The following is a 19,879-nucleotide window of genomic DNA, read 5'->3' on the forward strand; positions in this document are numbered from 1 at the left end:
CCTATGGCAAATGCTCATAAAGCTAGTAACTCCTAATAAGAACTCTGAGCGCAATTTGTTATTTATCTAGACTGCACACATATTCACTATTGCTTATCCTGCGTTTGTGTAAGACTGTGTGTGTACCTTATCAGTGGAGTCCATGTCAGCCCCATGCTCCAGCAGACACTCGACAATGTCACGGAAGCCACGGGCTGATGCGGTAAGCAGTGGGCTCTCGCCCTCACGGTTACGGGCGTTAACATTACAGCCGACTTGACACAGAGTCCGTGCCACTGCTGAGTACCCGTGCCATGCTGCACAGTGCAGAGGAGTCTCCTGCTCCTGTAGAACAAGAAGAAATTAAAAGTGTTAATCATAAAAGACCTTTAAGTGTTGGAATCGTATATAATTTTTTTATGCTTCACCCAAAACTGATCAATTTTAATCGCCTATTATTTCATGCTTTAAATATACAGTGTGTATGGAATTGAAAATCTTGTTTTTCACATATCTGTCAACCTAAAATATTGGGTAAAAACAGTTGTAATATGTGTCCTTGAAGTCACTACTGGAAGGTTTGTGTGGTTGTCAAATGAATTGAAGCACAAACATGATTAGCCGTATCTGAATGCCATTGCTATAGAGTAAGAAATCAGTGCTTTCTGTGCCTTCAGCTTTAGCAAAGCTGTTCGAGCATAATTATCAAGTTCATGCATCATATTTGCACCAAATTCTGCAAGTACTGCTTGTATTACACCAGTGTGCTTGTCTGGAAATGATCAGAGAATGTGCAAAAGGTTGTAATTAACCCCCTTCCCCAAATTCTGGCAAGTAATGTAATACAGAAGAATGAAACGCCTGAAAAAGTCATTTCGGTTACAGAACTAAGTGAGAAATTCTTCATTACTATACACTTATGAATAATTAGTTACCATTTCTGCATTATTTCAGTACTGTACTTGTATGTATACTCTTCTAAACACATTTCCAAATGAAATCCATTACACTTCCTGGTAACAGCTAACATCTACTGTTTTTAATTAGTTTTCTTTGGCGCTCCGTATTTTAACAGCATAACACTATGTGCAGTAAATTATTCCTCTTTTTGTATTTTGTACTTCCCTGTTCCCCTGATGTTACTCACCCGATCAGTCAAGTCAGGGTTGGCGTGAATACTGCAAAGATACTGAACTACATCCACGTTGCCATATCGTGCGGCCACGTGCAGAGCCGTCTCCCCCGACTGCACCAGAAAAAAAAAAAAAAAAAGAAGGAATATTCATAATATGCTGACTGGAATGTTGAGGGTTTAATATGGCTGAGTGAGCTATTTGAGAAATCCATGACAAGAAAGTTCAGCATATAATTTTGAACATCAATCATTAACTCGCGCATCATTATTATACTTTATATGATTCACGCAGGCCTTAATTGCAGTGTAACTTTCATAATAATAATTATTTAATGGGTGATTTGATGTAACGTAGATCATAGACTTTTGAATCGTAAACTGCTTATATTTGTTACAAAGTCCGAGTTCACTATTTCATCATCTTTATTTCAGCGTTTTGTACAATCTCATTATAGCTTAACTCAGTTCATTTTAATCTTTCTAGAGTACATTATTTGAAACCGAGACAAATCCATTTCATTTGAGAAATCCTCTTAAGAGAATTCTATTGAAATATCCTCATATAATTTGCTTTACTATTTTGCATCAGTGTAACAAAGTGTAACAGAATACTTCACGTCTTAAACCCCGGCACATGATGTTGATTATATTCAGTTAGTGCTAACATCATTAAGTGCTGAGTTCATATAATTAATAACTGATTAATCCAAATATAAGAAGGCTTAGAAATAATGTCGGCTTCTATCTAATATCAGTATTAACATCAGTGTCTTCTATGAATGGAAAGTTCCAGAACACCAGTCTATATGGCTCTAATGGAGAGTTAGATTATTATTGCACACATTTTAATTATTTCGATTGAAGTCTATTTAATTCATTTACATGGTTGATTTTTACAGTTGCAAAAAAATTATAGCATAACATCATCTTAGAATCTTCTTTCCTTATGTTAATACTCTGGCGTATTGATCATTAATGGTGGATTTAGAAATTTGGATCCTTGTAAATAAAATTTGGTCAGTGAACTCAAACACTAAACATCTAGACCTGTACCTCAAAGCTAAACCCCAAGCATGACTATTCATTCATGGTCTGACTTACAGCATAAACCACACATTTAAAATAACTTAAATATCTTTTCCAACAAGAGAGTTATATGTTAACATGATTAGAGTCATAAGAGCATTTAGTGGGGCTACTTTAGTTCAAGCCTGTGGAACCATGCAGGCTTGCAATTTCCATCTCTATTAAAGTAACATGCACTGAAAAGCGTGACTCTTTGTTGTGTTTCTGAATTTCGACAGCACTTCATGTTGCAATTTGGTATGGCTGAGCATGCTCTTGAGTCTAGAGAGGTGCTTTTGTAAACAGAGCAACGATTATTTTATAGAGCAAGCGGCTCTCAGCCCGGCGAGTGACCATGGAAACTGCGAAAAGTCCAATGAGACCGTAGAAACTGTGAAAAGGGAAAGAATGAAAATGTGAAAAAGTGTCATATGTGGAAGGATGGGGAATAAATTCTCAGATATAGCCTTTGCCAGAAGACTATTAGTGATGGCAATGTATGTGTGTGTGTGCATGTGTGTGCGCATGTGTGTGTGTGTGTGTGTGTGAGAGAGAGAGAGAGAGAGAGAGAGAGAGAGAAAGGGAGGGGCAGAGAGATAGAGAGACAGGCAAAGAGACAGAGAGACAGAGAGAGAGAGAGAGAGAGAGAGAGAGAGAGAGAGAGAGAGAGAGAGAGAGAGAGAGGCACCTTATCTTGCATGTCCAGAGGGCACTTCTTTTCATGGAGGAATTTCAAGGTCCCCACATGGCCGTGTCGAGCTGCATAGTAGATAGCGTTGGCTCCAGACTATGAGACAGAAAACCAGGCTATTTTAGCTGCATCTGAAATCCCTTCACTTTACCTGCACATGAACTGCTTTTAAAAACATCTCCAAACATCAAAACACCAAACAGCTGTTCTTAAGGAGTATTAACCAGCAATAATGTCCATCCATATACTAATCTCTACTTATCCTTAATTACTATTTAATCTATGAGATCTATGATGGATTGTCAGATGGCATAATAGTCAATGGTGGTTTAACCAACCCTTGTGTTTTCTGTACGTACAGAAACACAGAAAAACAGAAAAATGAGTTTCATACACCATTATGCAAGCAGAACTGTAATGGTGTTAAAACACTACACTTGCTCTTCTGCTTTAAAAGAAGTTTTACTTTACATTCCTCTAGTCCAGAGAGCATGGCTAATTGTGCTCTCTTGAATATCTCAGACTCAGGTGGCTGTTGCATCAGTGGGATTTAAGCAGGCAATTTTCTGACAATAGGCTAACTAGTTACTAACTACCTGATTTGATTTATATCTTCTTCTTCTTCTACTTTTGGCTTTTCACTTTAGGGGTTAACACAGCAAATGATCAGTTTCCACCTAACTCTATCCTCGACATCCTCTACTCTCGCACCGATTACCTTCACGTCCTAATTTAACACATCCGTATATCTGCTCTTTGGCCTTCCTCTTGACCTCTTACTTGGCAGCTCCATCTCAAACATCCTTCTACCAATATAACCATCTCCCTCGTCTGAACATGTCCAAACCATCTCAATCTAGCCTCTCTGACCCCGACTCCAAAACAAACTCCAAGCTGAGCTGTCCCTCTGATGTGCTCGTCCAATCCTGTCCATCCTCGTCACTCCTAAAGAGAACCTCAACATCCGCATCTCCACTACCTCCATCTTTGCCTCATGTTATTTCTTCACTGCTACAGTCTCCAACCCATACAGCATAGCTGCTCTCATACCATTGATTTATATCTAATAAATTAAAAAAACCACTCATGGTGAGTACGGTCTAAACAATCCCAAATATGCACGAAACTAGAAAACATTTAAGCTTAGTCAGAAATGGTTTCAAAGGATTTGCAGTTCAGTAAGATATGTTGATGAACACAACCTGGCCGTACCTGGACTTAGAGTTAGGGGATGATCATCTTTTTATTTAATGCTATTTATTGTTGCTGCATTTCTCACTTTCCATCTCCCCATGTGTTATATAGATCATAGATATATGAGATCAGAGGGCGGTGTTTGACAGACAGAAACTGAAGAATTCTCTTTTTCAAATTCAAAAATAAGTTTAGAATATAAGTGAGCTAATATGATGAACACACTAATGAACAGTGAGGAAGAACGAGAGCGTTTCAGAGACTAAGCAAGGGGATAAAGACACACCTTGTCAAGGACTTGGATCTCCGCTCCTTTTCTCATCAAAACGTCTATGATCTGGATATTTCCACAGCCAGCTGCAATCAGGAGTGGAGGCGTTCCATGCTGAAGCACACATGCACACAGACCCACACACACACACACACACACACACACACACACACACACACACACACACACACACACACACACACACACACACACACACACACACACACACACACAGAAGGAGAGAAACAGTACGGCTTAATTAATCTCACGCAGGGTACCAGCCATTACTCGTAGTATGACAGGTAATACAAACATGTCTGTAATTAATCAGTGTCACTCTTAGAACTTTGTAATTCAAATGAGCCTTAATTATTATGCCATTTTTGCATTCTAGTTTTCATTGTGGAAAGCAGGCTTTCTGCTGAACTCGGCTTAAACGCGGTTGCTTAAATGCTCTCGCTGACGCCCACGATTACAGCTGTTTATATGTGACTGGAGGTGATTCTCTGGCATGAATAAATGCATGAGCCATGGGAATGCTCTTTAGAATGCACACACACACACAAACACACCAGCTCCCAGCCATGCATTCAACAGCAAGCCTCGTTTCTCACTTTGCTGGATACATTAGAGTTTCCATGCCGCCTCCTCTTATCTCTTATTCTCCTTAAAGACAAACATCATCACTTCTGCGGTATCTCAACCAGAGGGCAAGAAGCTGTTTTGTTGAAATTTTAAGCAGCACACACAACTGATGTAACAACAAATGGGTTTTCAAATAACTTTCCCCGTTTCACAAAATGTTCTAGAAGTTTTCTCTCAAACAGTCCATGATCTGGAAGTGCAGTAAGTACTGTACATACACTACGTTACTACTTTTTTTTAAAGCTATCCTGAAAGACTGAGAAGACCTAGAGAAGTATCACTTTACTAAGCAGAAGTTATAACACCAACACGATTTCATCATGACGACTGACATAAAGCTACATAAACATTGATGGAAGCTTTTTTCAAAAGCAATTATCTGACATATAGACTGCTTTCGCCAAACTGACATAAGACCCGAGTCAGAGTTATGTTGTTACTGTACTTCTGATAAATCAAAATCATATAATAGTGATGACGTGACATGACTGAAGGATTATTATGAAAAAACGAACACGTGCTAGCCCTTCCGTAAGAGCTTCTTTAGTGTCTGCCAAATTAATGGCGATATCTTTAGCAGTGAACAAAAACCTGCTGTGTAACATTGTTACCTGGTAAAATGCTCGTCTTACCTGGAACAATCACAAGGCCGTAATGATATATATTTTCTTTGACCCTGTGTGTTTGAAGTTTGACTTCGTTCGTCACGTTCGTCATCACCATACCACAAGTAATTAAACTTCAAAGTCAATGTCATGACGTTCCACAGTAAATCAGCTTGTAAAGTTGAACAACACCCTTTTGTCAGCAAAAAGCAAGAATCAGTCAGGCTGATGATTAAATATTAATAGCAGTATATATATGTATATGTATATATATATTTAAGAAATGTTTATGCAGCTTTATGTGTTGTCATGCAGAAGATATGCAGGTTTCATGAAGCGTTATGAAAAGTACTCTGGACAAAAAGTGGTACCAGCCTGTGTTATGTAGAAGAGCTATAAACAAACCTGTATACGGGAAAGAAAAACAAGTCTTACATAACAAAAGATAATGCTGTAACTGCATGCTGACCCTTTTTATCCTATGCAGAATGTCATTTTGTTGCCAGCATGCTCTTGTAAACAACTGGAATTGTGCTGTGCATAATTCAAAATTATGGAACGCAATCTATATTGTCTATATACTTCTCTTCTATCAAAGTCTCCAATCCGGTTTGTGACCTTGACACAAAGTCATTAAGTCACTGGCTTTCGGTTTGACTATGAGATGCAATGTTTACACATGAAACACAGTTTTAGACTCCAGCTATGTTTATTTAACTGTCAGCTGAAGTATAGTGCGTGTCTCTCGTATATCTGTTACGTAGCACCTTTGTTCTGTACATTCTTTTGTCTGTATTTCTACAAACTGGAAACACGTGCCTGATGTGCCTACAAATGAATTTAACATACAACAGATTTGTACCATTGTAACATACCAATCCAAATGGCCAAAACAAATGCAACAGGTTAAATGCTTAAACGCTTTTTTTTTTTAAAAAAATTATTTGCTATTGAACAGACATTTTTGTGAAGTTAAATAAACTTAAGCACCCAGACTTTCTGTAACTCTGACCCCATCACATACACAGCCAAGACCAATTAATCAGATAAAGATTAACACCAAGTTACAGTCCAACTCTATTCAAACCTCCTCATACATCACACTTAAAAATGCTCTGGAAACTACACTGAATATCTACATTGCTCTTAACAAACAGCATGGAAAATGACTCTGATGTCATAACGTGGTGAAACCGAGACGCTTATCAGCGGGTCAATCGAGCTCGTCTTGGCTGTCGTTCCGCTTGGACTGAAGCCAAGCAGGGACTCCTGAACAGGATTCCTGTGAATTCTACTCAGTTTGCTGTTTTTTTTTTTTAACCTTTTATGTTTCGCTTCCTTTGTATGTCTTACCTTATTGGGCTGGTTGATGTCATAGCTTGTCAAAGAACCTAAGAGGTGCTTCAGACCCGGCACGTTGTCATCGTTGATGGCGTGGATTATAGCCTTAATCACAAATGAGTCTTCTTCATCCTGTATAGGAAACAGTGACCGTGAGTAAGATGTAAAGAACTGCATCAAGATGATGTCAAAATGTATGAACGGTGTTTCCTGTATCACAAACACACTGCTTTGGAGAAACAATAACGTGGCTAGTGAAAAATGTGTTACGGAAAAAAGAGTAGAATTGAGTATATCAATCAACAGGTAGGGTCGTAGAATGGAAGGTTGGCACTGACAACGAATATGTAGTTTTAATTTACTTATGATTCTGATTCTTTATTTCCGATTCATACACTTTACCACTGTTTAAATATTTTGCGTAATAAAGACTAGATGTGTGCCACTTTGCATATTTATGCATAATTCTTTGTATTGTATTAGTATAAATCGTGTCAGTAGTGTGTTCATACTGAAAATTTCCAAGAACAAGAAGTGCACTTCAAGTACTCGGGTGATGCACTTATTCAACTGAAAAACCCAAGAGTGGAATGTTTACAAAGAACCCACTGCTTACGACCCACTGAGGGGGACACCAGGAGCTAATGATGGAGAGAAAGATTTTCAAGATGGCCCACGACATGCTGGACAACACGTCTTATAAAAGTGTCTTTTAGATTTGCCGACATTGTGTAGTCCATTGTTCAATGTCTGGAAAAATTCCCCATGTCCTGCTAAATCTAGCAGCATTGCTGTACATGTTCATGATGTCATTTCCTATCAAACCAGGTATGGCTTATAGTTCTGGTTAGTAATAAAAAAAAAATGTTGGTGCTCTAAAGTAGACTAAATGGTAAAGTACAGTATAGTGCACAGTAATATTGTGTTAAAACCTCCTTCGACAGTCACAGCATGACTAAGTCTCATTTCATGCTGCCGTTTAACAGTTAAACTCCAAACCAAAAAGGAGTGTATTCGAGCTAATCCTAGTGAGTAATGGGGGGAGGGTAGTCTGCTACTATGATTTAGATGATGGCTACACTGTTATGAAAGTTCATAACCTTCAAACAAAAGCCGACAGGCTCGACAAGCAGGTCACAGAACAAGAAAGTGGGGGAGAAAAGAGAAAGCAGAGAGCTGGGAATGAAGTGAAGTGAGCAAAAGAGTCTAAAGGATGCATGTGTGCAGCCATGTGGACACTGCTGCATTCCACAGCTTCAGAACACACACACACACACACACACACACACACACACACACACACACACACTCTCTCACACTAACACAGGGTTATTGAGGATTTAGTTGAACTGAATGTTACTAATATACTGCTTACAACCAAATCCGTTGACTCTTACGGTTCCTTCAAGAACAAGCCAAATTCTTATAAATGTGAGATTTCAAGTTCCTAATTTCCTAAACCGAGGACAGATAGGTCAGTGAAACCATCAACAGGAGAGATCCGACTCTGGAAGAGCTCTAACTGGATTATTCCAAATTGCCAAGATGAGCACAGGCTGAGAGATGAAGATGAGGAGCGACATCTCGGCCGTTACATAACGAGCAGGATTTGGCAACCTAAGATGACAGTGATGCCTTCTGCATTTGAAATTAATGGCTAGAGTGAAGAATAATAACCGTGTAGCTTTCAAAAGCACCCATCATACACTGTACAGCGAGCAGGATGGGTGTCAAAACTTAACAAGAATAATTGATGACATAGGCCCATTTCCTTTTCAAAACACACTCCTATCCATCATCCCGCCCACACACAGACACACAACAGTGCATAAACACATGAGCTCATTTCCTGGATATACCTTTCTTAGCAGAAGGATGATCAGAGATGTAGGGGGAAAAACACTTGAGTAACTGGAGGTTGTTTTTATACTTGTGTATTTATTTAACATAATATGCTAATCAGCAAGTCTAGCTAATGTAATGTAGGTATTGGTTATTTGTATAGTAGTTAACATCTGATTAACTCATTTTGTATATGTCCAGCATGAAAATGCCATGAAGTGACAGTAGCAGTAGCAGAATAGTCATAGTGGTAACAGCAGCAGCGGTGGTAATAGCAGTAACAGCAGTAGTATTAATAGTAGCAGTAAAAGCAGTATTAGTAGTAGCAGTAAAAGCATTAGTGGTAATAGCAGTAAGAGCAGCGTTATTAGCAGTAGTAGCAGCAGTAAGGGCAGCGTTATTAACAGCAATAAGGGCAGCTGTAGCAGCAGTAAGCGCAGTGACATTAATAGCAGTAAGAGCAGCTTTATTAGCAGTAGTAGCAGCAGTAAGGGCAGCGTTATTAGCAGTAGTAGCAGCAGTAAGGGCAGCGTTATTAGCAGTAGTAGCAGCAGTAAGCGCAGCGGCATTAATAGCAGTAAGAGCAGTCTTATTAGCAGTAGTAGCAGCAGTAAGGGCAGCGTTATTAGTAGCAGTAAGGGCAGCGGTTGCAGCAGTAAGCGCAGCTGTAGCAGCAGTAAGCGAAGTGGCATTAATAGCAGTAAGAGCAGCGTTATTAGCAGTAGTAGCAGCAGTAAGGGCAGCGTTATTAGCAGCAATAAGGGCAGCGGTAGCAGCAGTAAGCGCAGCTGAAGCAGCAGTAAGCGCAGCGGCATTAATAGCAGTAACAGTAATTGCTGCAGGAGTAAGTTGCAGACTTAGTATTACAAATATTTAGCCAAAAAAACTATCAATGATAAAAAATCAATTCAAATGAACATGTAATAGCTTACTAATTCCTAATTATTAACCAGAAACAAATCTATTTCCTAAATATGAACCCTGGGTTGAGTGTTGAGAAACATGCGGTAACGTGTGTAATAGCGTTTGTGTATTACTGCATCCCACCGCTTTATAATCTGCCTCACAAAAAGAAGTGCAGTAATAGAGGTAAACATGCTGCTGAAGAACATGTGATCAGTCTTCATTACAGAGTCTGTTAGTCTCAGTAAGACTTTTCTCAGCAAGGATCTTACCAGTGTGTCATCACTACGTGCCACGCTCATGTTGCTTCTGGACAGGAAGGAGCGGGAGAGCCGGTTACACAGTGAGATCAGACGCACTGATTGCTGCCAAAGAGGCAAAAATAAACACTGTTAAATCAATAGGCAGTAATAATAGATGCTCGTGCTTGGGATAACAATATAATCTCTGCTTGTCTAACAAATCATGAAACACAAGATTCTAAACATGATATTATATATTGCTTCTCAAAAGGTTTCGTCGCCTTATGATGTCATGTACTTGTATGTCAGCAAATAACTGATGTTCCTTGAAATTGCTGTATATCTTTCAAATGTGATTTGTAACTAAATAATATTTACCTTCCATTTCCTCCGTGCGGCAAATTTCTTGAATTTCTCCATATTCACGGCCGATTCCTTGCGACTAAGTGCCTGTTGGGTGTCTTTTGGCTGAAAAAGGAAAACATTCATTTAATGAATTTGTTTTCATAGTGTTGTGGAGTTGTTAAATTCATACCACTGAAACATGGACAAACCTTAATCCACGGATGCTGCAGACTGTCCTGGATTGTCATTCTTTTTCTGTGGGGGAGGAAAAAAAAAGAGGTCTGTCTCTCAAGTGAGAACTGATTGGAAATCAATTATGCTTTAGTAGCGTCTCGTGTTTGCCACCTCATCAATAAGTTGTGGGTAAATCGCTGGACAACATTTAGCGTTTTCTCATCACATAACTGGTGTCTATATCATTTCCATGAAGCAAATTTTGTTAAAATATACATATGAAATAAAATGTTTTGTATTTAAACACCAATAGGTGGGTGTGTTATCATCCATTTTTGAACATATTAGTAACGTTAGTCTAGTAAGCCTACCTACAACAAAAAAAATAAATATCCTGGGTGTTTACATTTGTAATATCAAAAGTAACAGTACTTTTAATCAATAAAAGTAGTTAAAGAAGCAACATTTTGTAACTCGAAAGCTTTTGGACTCATTTCAGATCGTTTTCAGTGAGTGATAAGTTAAACTATGTGAAGTGAATAGACTATAAAAGAGATCGAAATGGTTAAAATTTTCCTCTCCTTTGTAGCAGATGTAAATTGACGAACTGAAAGCAGAAGTAACGTGTGCAGTAAATTGTTTTTAAATTTTATTACATTATCAACAAAACAAAATATATTAGTAGCTATTCTTGCATAGTATATATCATCTCATTAGCCAAACTCTGCCTTGTTTATTGTGGTTTCATAACCTAATATATCTAACAGTAATCACAGGAATATGCAATTACCCCCACAGAGCTAAATCGTTCAGCATGACAAAGTTCACACAGCACACAAGAACACGTGAATGAACCGGTTTGGAATTCAAATCATTAGTAGATCTTGTACACCTTATCTGGTATTTGTTATGGGTTATACAGGCCAAGAAAGAAGCCCTGAAATGTTTGTGCCTTTGTTTCCCTCGTCTAACATGACTATTTAAGCTCGTCAGCTAATTAGCAAGTGTTTATAATGTGTGGAAAAACAGCACAGTGTAACATGAAGAGGCCACCTGAGAACTGGACTCAGAAAATACTACATCAGAATATCTCATCATCCCATGAGATGATAAATCTCCAAACATCAGATGAACTTTAGATCAACAGGTCAAGTGCCAGAGTGGCAGACAGACTGTTTATACCAATGAGCATGCAATATTGTTCTAAAAAAACATCACACATCTTCACTAATGGATTCCCACACGTTTCGGGTAAAGCCACATGTTTGTAGTGAGTTTGTAGTCAGGTTCACGTCAGGACTCAATAAGGTCAGAGCAATGTGAAGTGGAACTAAATGGGGGAAGTTTGGAAGTAGAATTACTGAGCAAACGGTCCAGTCAAGTGACCGAACAAAGAGCCAAAACAGGAACTGCTATTGTCCTCAATTTCTGCACATTTAGCTGGTTCCTGGCTATACACTGGCTGTTCTCCATTATAGAAGTCAGCAAAAGTTTTTTGCTTGAATGTGGCAGATGTAGAAGCGAGTGTGTTTACTGATGAAAGAAAATACATCTAGGTATCCTAACAATAATGAGTCTTACATAAGACATTGCTGACTACTAAATTTTACAGCTTGTATTATGTATTACAGCGGTCCATTTTTACACATATATTATTTTTATCATTTACTTTGTCCTTTAGTTATTATTTTTTTGCACTCATCAGGACATCAATGCTTTGGCCCATTTAGATCAATTCTAAGCATTTTAACTTTAAATTACACTCCATATTTAACTCCTTGCCAACATTTGGTACCGAGTCTGACTCCCCATTACATGAACAAATCATTGCTTTCTATTTTGGAGATTACACTGCAGATGGCTTTGGCTCTTACTTCGGATCTTTGATAAGGAGACGTGCAATGAAGTCTTTGGCCAGAGAACTGGTGTTGCTGAAATACTCTTCATCGAATTCGTAGTCCACTGCCGACACATTAGCCAGAGTCTCCTGCTTGTTCTCGCCCAGAAAGGGAGAAGCACCGCTTAATCTATGAGGGAAAAAAAAACACCTGTAATATATTGTTTATTCCAGATTTCCAGATGAGTACAGTCAGTAATCCTTCATCTAAATAACCTAAAGTGGAACGACTGCTAAGTAGCAAAGCATGAGTGCTTCAAGTTGGAGAAAATCATTTTGTTTACCAGAGACTCAAAATCCAACAAAATATAAGCAGAGTATTAGAAGGAAGAACTGAGACGCAAGCAGATCATCTCAAGTCAGCATGGATCTTTCAAGAATTTGGTATGATGAGGAATTTAATGCATGTGTGCAATTTAGAGCGTAATCCTTTCACATGCCAGCCATCTTTGTTGTTGCTAATTAAAGAGCTAAACTGGACAAATACCAGCAGGTCATTAGGCCGAAGTGAATCATTTTGCTGCCTAATGAAAAACTGTAAATGAATGAATGCATTTTAATCACAGCTGTGCTGGAGAAAACAACCAATTAACAGGATTCCCGAAGGGTTAAGTCGACAAATTTAGAAGCGTATAAAAGCGATGAAAGAAAAAAAAAGGTGTGGATGCAAACAGAAGAGGAAATGATAACAGCCTGATGTGTGACACTATTTTTAGCTTATTACTGACGGCAGTGTGGGATGGGAGAAGAGCAGCTGAGAGAAGGGGAAAGAAATCTCTGTGTGTTTGAACTGATCTGGAATTGAACTCTGACTGGAAAAGCAAGCATGGGGATGTCAGGTGGAACAAACCACACAAAGGTTAGGAGAAACAGAAGGTGGCATGACAACAGGAATAGCAACGACAGAACAACAAGAATAGAAATATATGAGAAACCACCTTTACATGCTACACTGTGGGTGGCTGAGGGTTTTCTCAAAGAGCTTTATCGATATTGTTTGCATTAGAGGTGGATGGAGGTGCAGTTTCCACCACCACTGGATCTTATCTCCAGCTGCAGTCAGTTTCCACTGTTTCCATTAAGTCATCAGACACAGAAAACTCTCCACACTATTTCATGGTAACCTTTTTTTTTTTAATCATCAGCCATTTCTACATTCCACACACAAATTAATCTACTATTATCTATTAAACTATAGCAAAGATCAAATTCCACACTTGATATAATTCCCATTGTAAACTAATAGCCTGCTGGAATTGCAATCATTCTGCAATCATCTCTTTATTCGTAAAAATGCAACACACTCTCACAAACGTTACTCAATGCAGACGAAAAAAAAAGAATAACTGTAAGTGTATTTCACCGTCATAATAAAATACTTACAATATGTAAGTAATCACACCAACACTCCTGAGGGGAAAAAAAAAGAGAGAGAACAAGAACTCATGAACTAAAAGGATAATTAAGTAAAATTATCTGAACTCATTTTTTTTGTAGTGTGTTTTCTTACCACATGTCTGCCTCAAGGCCCAGTGGCTCATAATTTACCACTTCTGGAGCTGCAAAACAGAGCGATATTTTAAACCAAAATGTCTGAAAAAAACACGTCAGGAACACGATAAAATGGTGAAAGGGGGGTGGGGGCTTCTGTTATTCACACTGAAATATTAGAGCTGTGAAATGAGTCATTTGGTAAGAAAGTGGGGAAATTTCAGCTTCTGATGTGTGAATGATAAAAACAGAGACTCTGAATATGGCGTCTATGAGCTGATTCTAAATAAAAGGGAAGTCTTGCTGTGAGCTTCATCAATTTAGGGTAAGTCCAGACCAGTGGAAACGTCTAAGCGGAGTACTGCGAACAAGGGGGATATAAAACTTTTTTCTCAGCTCACTCTCCATGCCTCATAACCTTAGAATAGAGAAGATTACCATAGACAGGAAATTTAATAGTTTACCTCTACTACCTGTACTGAGAAAAAGAAAGGGAAGTATGTTGAGGTAGAATTCATTTATAATGGAGGTCTCTGGGCAGCTATTGAAATTTTTCATGTGTGATTTAAATGTGGTGTTCAAAAATATCTAACACCTTCTGCCCAATCACAATCCAGAATTCAGCATTTCCATGATTTGGACACTTGCCTTTATGTCGTTTAATAAACCTCAATTGTATATATTCACTTATTAAATATGAATAAAATAGCAAGTGCTCATACAGTAAGCATAAGTACAAAGTTAAAAGGCATTAAGTCTATATACAGAATATTTAAACAAAACACTCCAGTTACTTATTTCCCCTCACTGTAAATAATTTTATCTGACTTTGTCATCAGAGAAATGGAGAAAAAAAAAAACCCAAAACAACTATTCTAGTTAACTACAATTCACTTGAGGTTTTGTTGCATCCATTTTCATCTGCACTTGTGCTTAAACTGAGAAAAGTTTCTTTCTGTTCTTTTATCAGTAAAGGAAAAGTTGAAATTACTGTTTGTGGTAAATGCTACTTTTATACCCATGGGTATAAAGTTTGATTAATTTTTTTAAAATGCTAACGTTTTGATTTTATGCTATTGATATTTAATACAATAAACAATCTTATCTCAGAGCTGTTGCATTAATGACACCATATGTTTATATATAGGCAGAACAGAGTAAATACTGCAGCTGGGTATTGGCTTGTTGTTTTCATGGCCTTGTTTGGAAGGTAAATCAGGCAGAGATGCCACTCTTCAGTGTCCTTCGGTTAATCTGGGGAGATAATTGTTTCTCTATTAGCTCTGCTGTCTCATCACGCCCGGTGGCAATGTTGGCTGCCATTCAAGCTAAGCTGGGTGACGTGCCAGAGAAACAGACTGGGGGGTTAGGAAGGGTGGGGCTACAGCTATAGCTCAGAAACAAAACAGAGTTGACTCATGAGTACAACAAGACATTTATGTGGTTTGGAGCAGACTGTATTGAGTGTTACTCAAAACCCGAGTCAATATCCAGAACATGGCCAATGAGTCCTCACATGAACCACGGCGATGTTCCAAGACATTGGGATTTGATCCACTTTAAGTCTCTGTAGTTATGTCAGGCTGTTGGTTCAGATTACGATAGAAGGGAGTGGAGGAAAAAATGGGACAGAATGGGAATTGCGGTGCTATTCAATCTCTCAAAAAGACTAACCGACAAACTCTGGAGTGCCAAAGATGTTTTTAAAATCGTTGCTAAAATCGATCTTGTGCGCCAGGCCGAAGTCGATGAGCTTAATGCGTGGGTGAGGCACGTTCCTATTCAGCAGCATGATGTTCTCAGGCTGGAGAGAGGGGGAAAAAAAGAAAGAAAGTTCCAGTCATTTAAATGACAAATGTGATCAGTGCAGAAAAAGGAAGGAAAAAGGCCACAACAACAACAAAAAGTGAACAAGGGATAGAAGAAAAAAACATTAGTATGTGTGTGTGCACATGAGACAAAGGCACAGGAAATATGACATAGCACATGGAAATCACATGCAAAACTACAGAAGCATTCTCTAGAAAGCAGAATCCTATCTGAGCTTAGCAGAAAGGCATTTCTGTACGGATGTTCCATAGGAATTACAATTCCTCTTTTTTAGACTGCAGTATTCAACTCAGCTGACTTCAAAATATCAAACTGACACCTTAAAAATTGCTAAGAATTCAGGCAGAACTTATTAGACAGTCAATAACAGCTTGATGGGTTAGGAGTAATGTGGATCGGTTTCATGTAAATCAGGAGACATGTTTAACTTTTATTTCATGGCAGTTACTATGAGACTTTAAGGCAACCATGAAAGAAGGGGGAAAAAAAATCACATGTCATTGCACATTCTCTTAGATGTTGTAACTGTAATGCTGACAACACCAAAGGAACAAAGCCACCAAGTGCAAAACAGTTGCGGTTGATCTGTGTTTGTTTGGGAATTAAATATGCTGCAGCTCAAACTAGCATGGTACCTTCAGGTCAAAGTGAGCAATATGTTTGGAGTGCAGGTAGTTGACGCCATCCAGGATCTGTTTGAGAAACTCGGTGGCCTCCTCCTCGCTGAGAGACTCCTTCTCGGCCAAGAAGTCGAAGAGCTCTCCACCTGCCACACTGAGAACACAGGGAAAACACTGGTCAAAGGAGAGCTCTAGTACAGATTAGCCAGCTCTCAAATAACCTGTTTACAGCAAGTGAAATTTAAGAAAGTTATATGTCAAAAAAAAAAAAAATAGAGAAAGTTCAGTACAGGATTTAGGAATCAACAGACTGAGCTGCCAAGATGCATGGAATGTGTCCAAGACAGTAATCTGACAACTATTTGAAGGCTAAATATCCTAAGTGGAACAAACTCAACCTGTAACAATGACTACTTTTATAACTAATAATTCTATGAACTATTTGATTTAATAATATGCTTCAAAAGCAGTATATATTTATATATAAATATTTATTTTCAGTATCTCTATCAACTAACTATCACTAGCTTAAAGATAACCATTAAAGCGATTTGATGAACTTGAAATTAAAGGCCAATATCCCTATATCCAGTGATTATCTTGCTAACTGAAATATACTGAAGCTACATTCATTTTGTTATCCAGATTTCCCCAAGGCAAATTACATTGTTGTGATAACTTAATGGTTTGAGGTTGACTCCCTGAACTCAAAGAATCGAGTCTTCTGAGGATCGCTGTAAACCAAAAGCAGCTTGATGACTTGACACACAAAATATTATAAATAGTTGTATAGGTTAAGAAAATGAAATCTTTATGAAATATGAAATGAGTAAAAATATATTAGTATTCACATGTAAATCAATTTAAACCGACTCAAACTACCCGTGCTACTAAACACTGCTATACTATGTAATGTAATGCAGGATTTTCATCTGAATAAAACATTCAAAATCCAAATAATGATGCAGTATAAACCAGTTTGGATTCAGGACAACACTTCTTTGACTTCTTTGATCAAAACAGTACAAGAGAATATTTTCTGACAGGGTAGGAAAGCTTGTTTAAAATCTTTATAAATCTGAGATACAGTTGGACAACCTTAATAAGGAGAATACTTGGAGGTGAATAAGCGTGATTTCAACATGGGAACACTGAGCTTTCACCATTTCTTAGATTAGTAAAAAAGAAAAAATAAGTTGATTTGTTCCTCACATCAAAGCTTATGTTATGAGACCAACAGCAGAGTGGAAGGTAAATGTGCCTATACCTTGAAGCGCTTAGATTGACATTTTAGTTGAAATTAAGTGTCATAATGTGTGTGTGTGTGTGTCACACTTTACTCCCTAACACGTCAATTAATTGTCTCAGTACTAACAAGATGCATCACACTCCTTGTCACTGGATTTACGCTTGGACTTGTGTCAATTTTGAATCACCACTGAAAATCCATTTAAGTCCAGATTTAATAAAGAAAAAAATCTAAATGATATATTCCACATGATTTTTTGCAAAACAAAAGGCACGGATAGGACAGCGTCTGTAAACGGTTAGGTTTGCCAATTAAAAACGTTAGCCAAGCTGTAATCATGGCTTCTTTCCGAGAGCTGGCAGGATCTGGATGGGTTTATGTGGGAAGAGGAAGCAGTGCAGCAGCTGTGCAGTGATGACTATGATCATTTGTGCAGCTTGTGATGAGGTGCAGCTGAGGTCACCACCAGTCACCCTGCTACAAAAACAAGTGCTCCACATAGGTTTCTGTTCTCCCTTCTGAAGAAAATCTGAAGAATCTTCAAAAAAAAAAAAAAACTTCTCACTTCACTAGAAATGGATGATGGTGTTGTGTAAGGATTACAGCAGGATGTTTAGTTATGCCCCTTCTCCAGGGTTGCATGTGAGGAAACAAAGTGAGCAGCACTAATGAATTATATATAAATATGTGAGCTAAGAGAATACAATAGTTCATATTACTGGTTACAAAACTAAACAAGAGGAAATCATTTATAACTGAAAACTGGTTTAACTTCAAACAAACAAAGAAAACACACACAAAATTAACACAAGACTCATGATATGATTAGGTGTATTTAGGTGTACCCATGTCAGCATCATTACAATGCCACAATTCAACATTCCAATAGCAGTGAATGAGGAAACATCAGAAAATAATTACCATCCTGTCATAAAGGTATTCAACTCATTCACAGGAAAACTCATCTGAAACTTCTTCTGAAACTCATTTGAATGCCAATGTTTTACCTTATATTCTAAAGCAGAGACAGTCTTGTGAAATCACATACAAGTGCATGACGGCATTTACTCTAAATTCCTCAGATAATTGGATTTCTTTGTTTAACAGAACTCTGGAAAGAATGAACAAAACAAATTTTTAGTTTTTTGAAGCATATTCTTAATAAAAATACCAATCAGCCTTAAATTGACATTCTGTGACCCCACACAAAACACGACTAATGACTAAACGATGAAAAATTGCCTCCTGAGTGAAGCGTTACATATTCCACTAATGAAGCTCAGCCACTGCAGTGCAGCAGCGACCACAAACAAACACGAATTCTTTCTCCTGTTAAATGGCAGCATTTCTTCCATCTCTACTGAATCAGTGTCTTTAAAGGAATTAAAATGCACATTGTAGTTTCACTAAATTCATTGCAATTTTCAATAGGCGTAAAAAATTCATGTCAATTATACGATTTGAAGCTGATCATCCCAGGTTCGTGCTAGCAAGTCTAATTACATGTACATTTACACAACCTCATGCTCTTGTTGGATACGAGTGTTTTTTCTGAACGAACTAGATTTTCAAGAATACCACATTTCCTGAGTAAACCCTAATGAAAAACAATTTACAAATAAGTGTGTTTGGGTCCGGTTTAGGTTAGAGATTAGGATACTCTATGTCACTCTTTTACCACAGAAGCTATGCAGTGTGCAGTCATAACACACTGACCTATAGAAGGCTGTTCAAATAAAAGCTTAACATGCAAACAAAGACACCATGACACATGAAGTTGTTCCCAAACAGCATGTTAATGTAGTTTACCGCAATTAATCTTAGCAGCAAAACGTAATTTAGCCATTTGTCTTTGTGGAACCAGCTAGGGAAAAAAGTAATAGACATTTAAAGTGTTTTTCTAGTCCATGTGTGCTGCTAAAAGTCTGTATGCATGTGAATGGAGGAACATGTCAGGCCGGTTCTGCACCTGAAGAACTGGTTCCTCAAAAGCCATGTGACGTGCTTGCCTTAAGGCCAATGTAACGGACTGATTGTATAAAGGGTTTGCTTCATGAATGGCTGTGCTTTGGCTGAGTAGCTAAAGTGTACATACTTCTTACAGCTGCACAACAGACCTTTTTACTTTTAAACAATAAAAACATCTGGTGTGGAGATATAATACAGCATCTGGCATAAAAAGGAAGGAAAACAACTAACAGTCTAATCTACGGTGGCCGAGAAGTGCAAAACACATTAACAAATCTGAAAACAAAACAACAAATCCGAAAACACAACGACAAGTCAGACAACCCGGAAACGGTAGGTATAGTTTGCGAATGGAAACTTACCGATCATCGGACAAGACACCGGTCATTCGC

General features: G+C 38.1%; 1 protein-coding gene across 2 annotated transcripts in view; it reads right to left on the reverse strand.

The window, feature by feature from the left end:
• Nucleotides 1-19,879, reverse strand: part of dapk1 (death-associated protein kinase 1) — a 64,129-nt gene that overhangs the window by 18,941 nt on the left and 25,309 nt on the right. For both annotated transcript variants that reach the window (XR_007143804.1, XM_027138347.2), the window contains exons 4-16: nt 16,286-16,424; nt 15,495-15,624; nt 13,840-13,888; nt 13,713-13,739; nt 12,307-12,459; nt 10,468-10,513; nt 10,292-10,381; nt 9,944-10,036; nt 6,939-7,058; nt 4,351-4,449; nt 2,868-2,966; nt 1,127-1,225; nt 127-324 (exon numbers count right to left, since the gene is read on the reverse strand). Coding sequence is in view for 1 of the 2 variants with exons in the window: in XM_027138347.2 (XP_026994148.1) it covers nt 127-324; nt 1,127-1,225; nt 2,868-2,966; nt 4,351-4,449; nt 6,939-7,058; nt 9,944-10,036; nt 10,292-10,381; nt 10,468-10,513; nt 12,307-12,459; nt 13,713-13,739; nt 13,840-13,888; nt 15,495-15,624; nt 16,286-16,424 (1,342 nt within the window). In the remaining variant the exon portion in view is untranslated. The remainder of the gene's footprint in view (nt 1-126; nt 325-1,126; nt 1,226-2,867; nt 2,967-4,350; nt 4,450-6,938; nt 7,059-9,943; nt 10,037-10,291; nt 10,382-10,467; nt 10,514-12,306; nt 12,460-13,712; nt 13,740-13,839; nt 13,889-15,494; nt 15,625-16,285; nt 16,425-19,879) is intronic.

The sequence above is a fragment of the Tachysurus fulvidraco genome, chromosome 9 (genome assembly GCF_022655615.1).
Source record: "Tachysurus fulvidraco isolate hzauxx_2018 chromosome 9, HZAU_PFXX_2.0, whole genome shotgun sequence".
In the NCBI taxonomy this organism is placed as follows: Eukaryota; Metazoa; Chordata; class Actinopteri; order Siluriformes; family Bagridae; genus Tachysurus; species Tachysurus fulvidraco.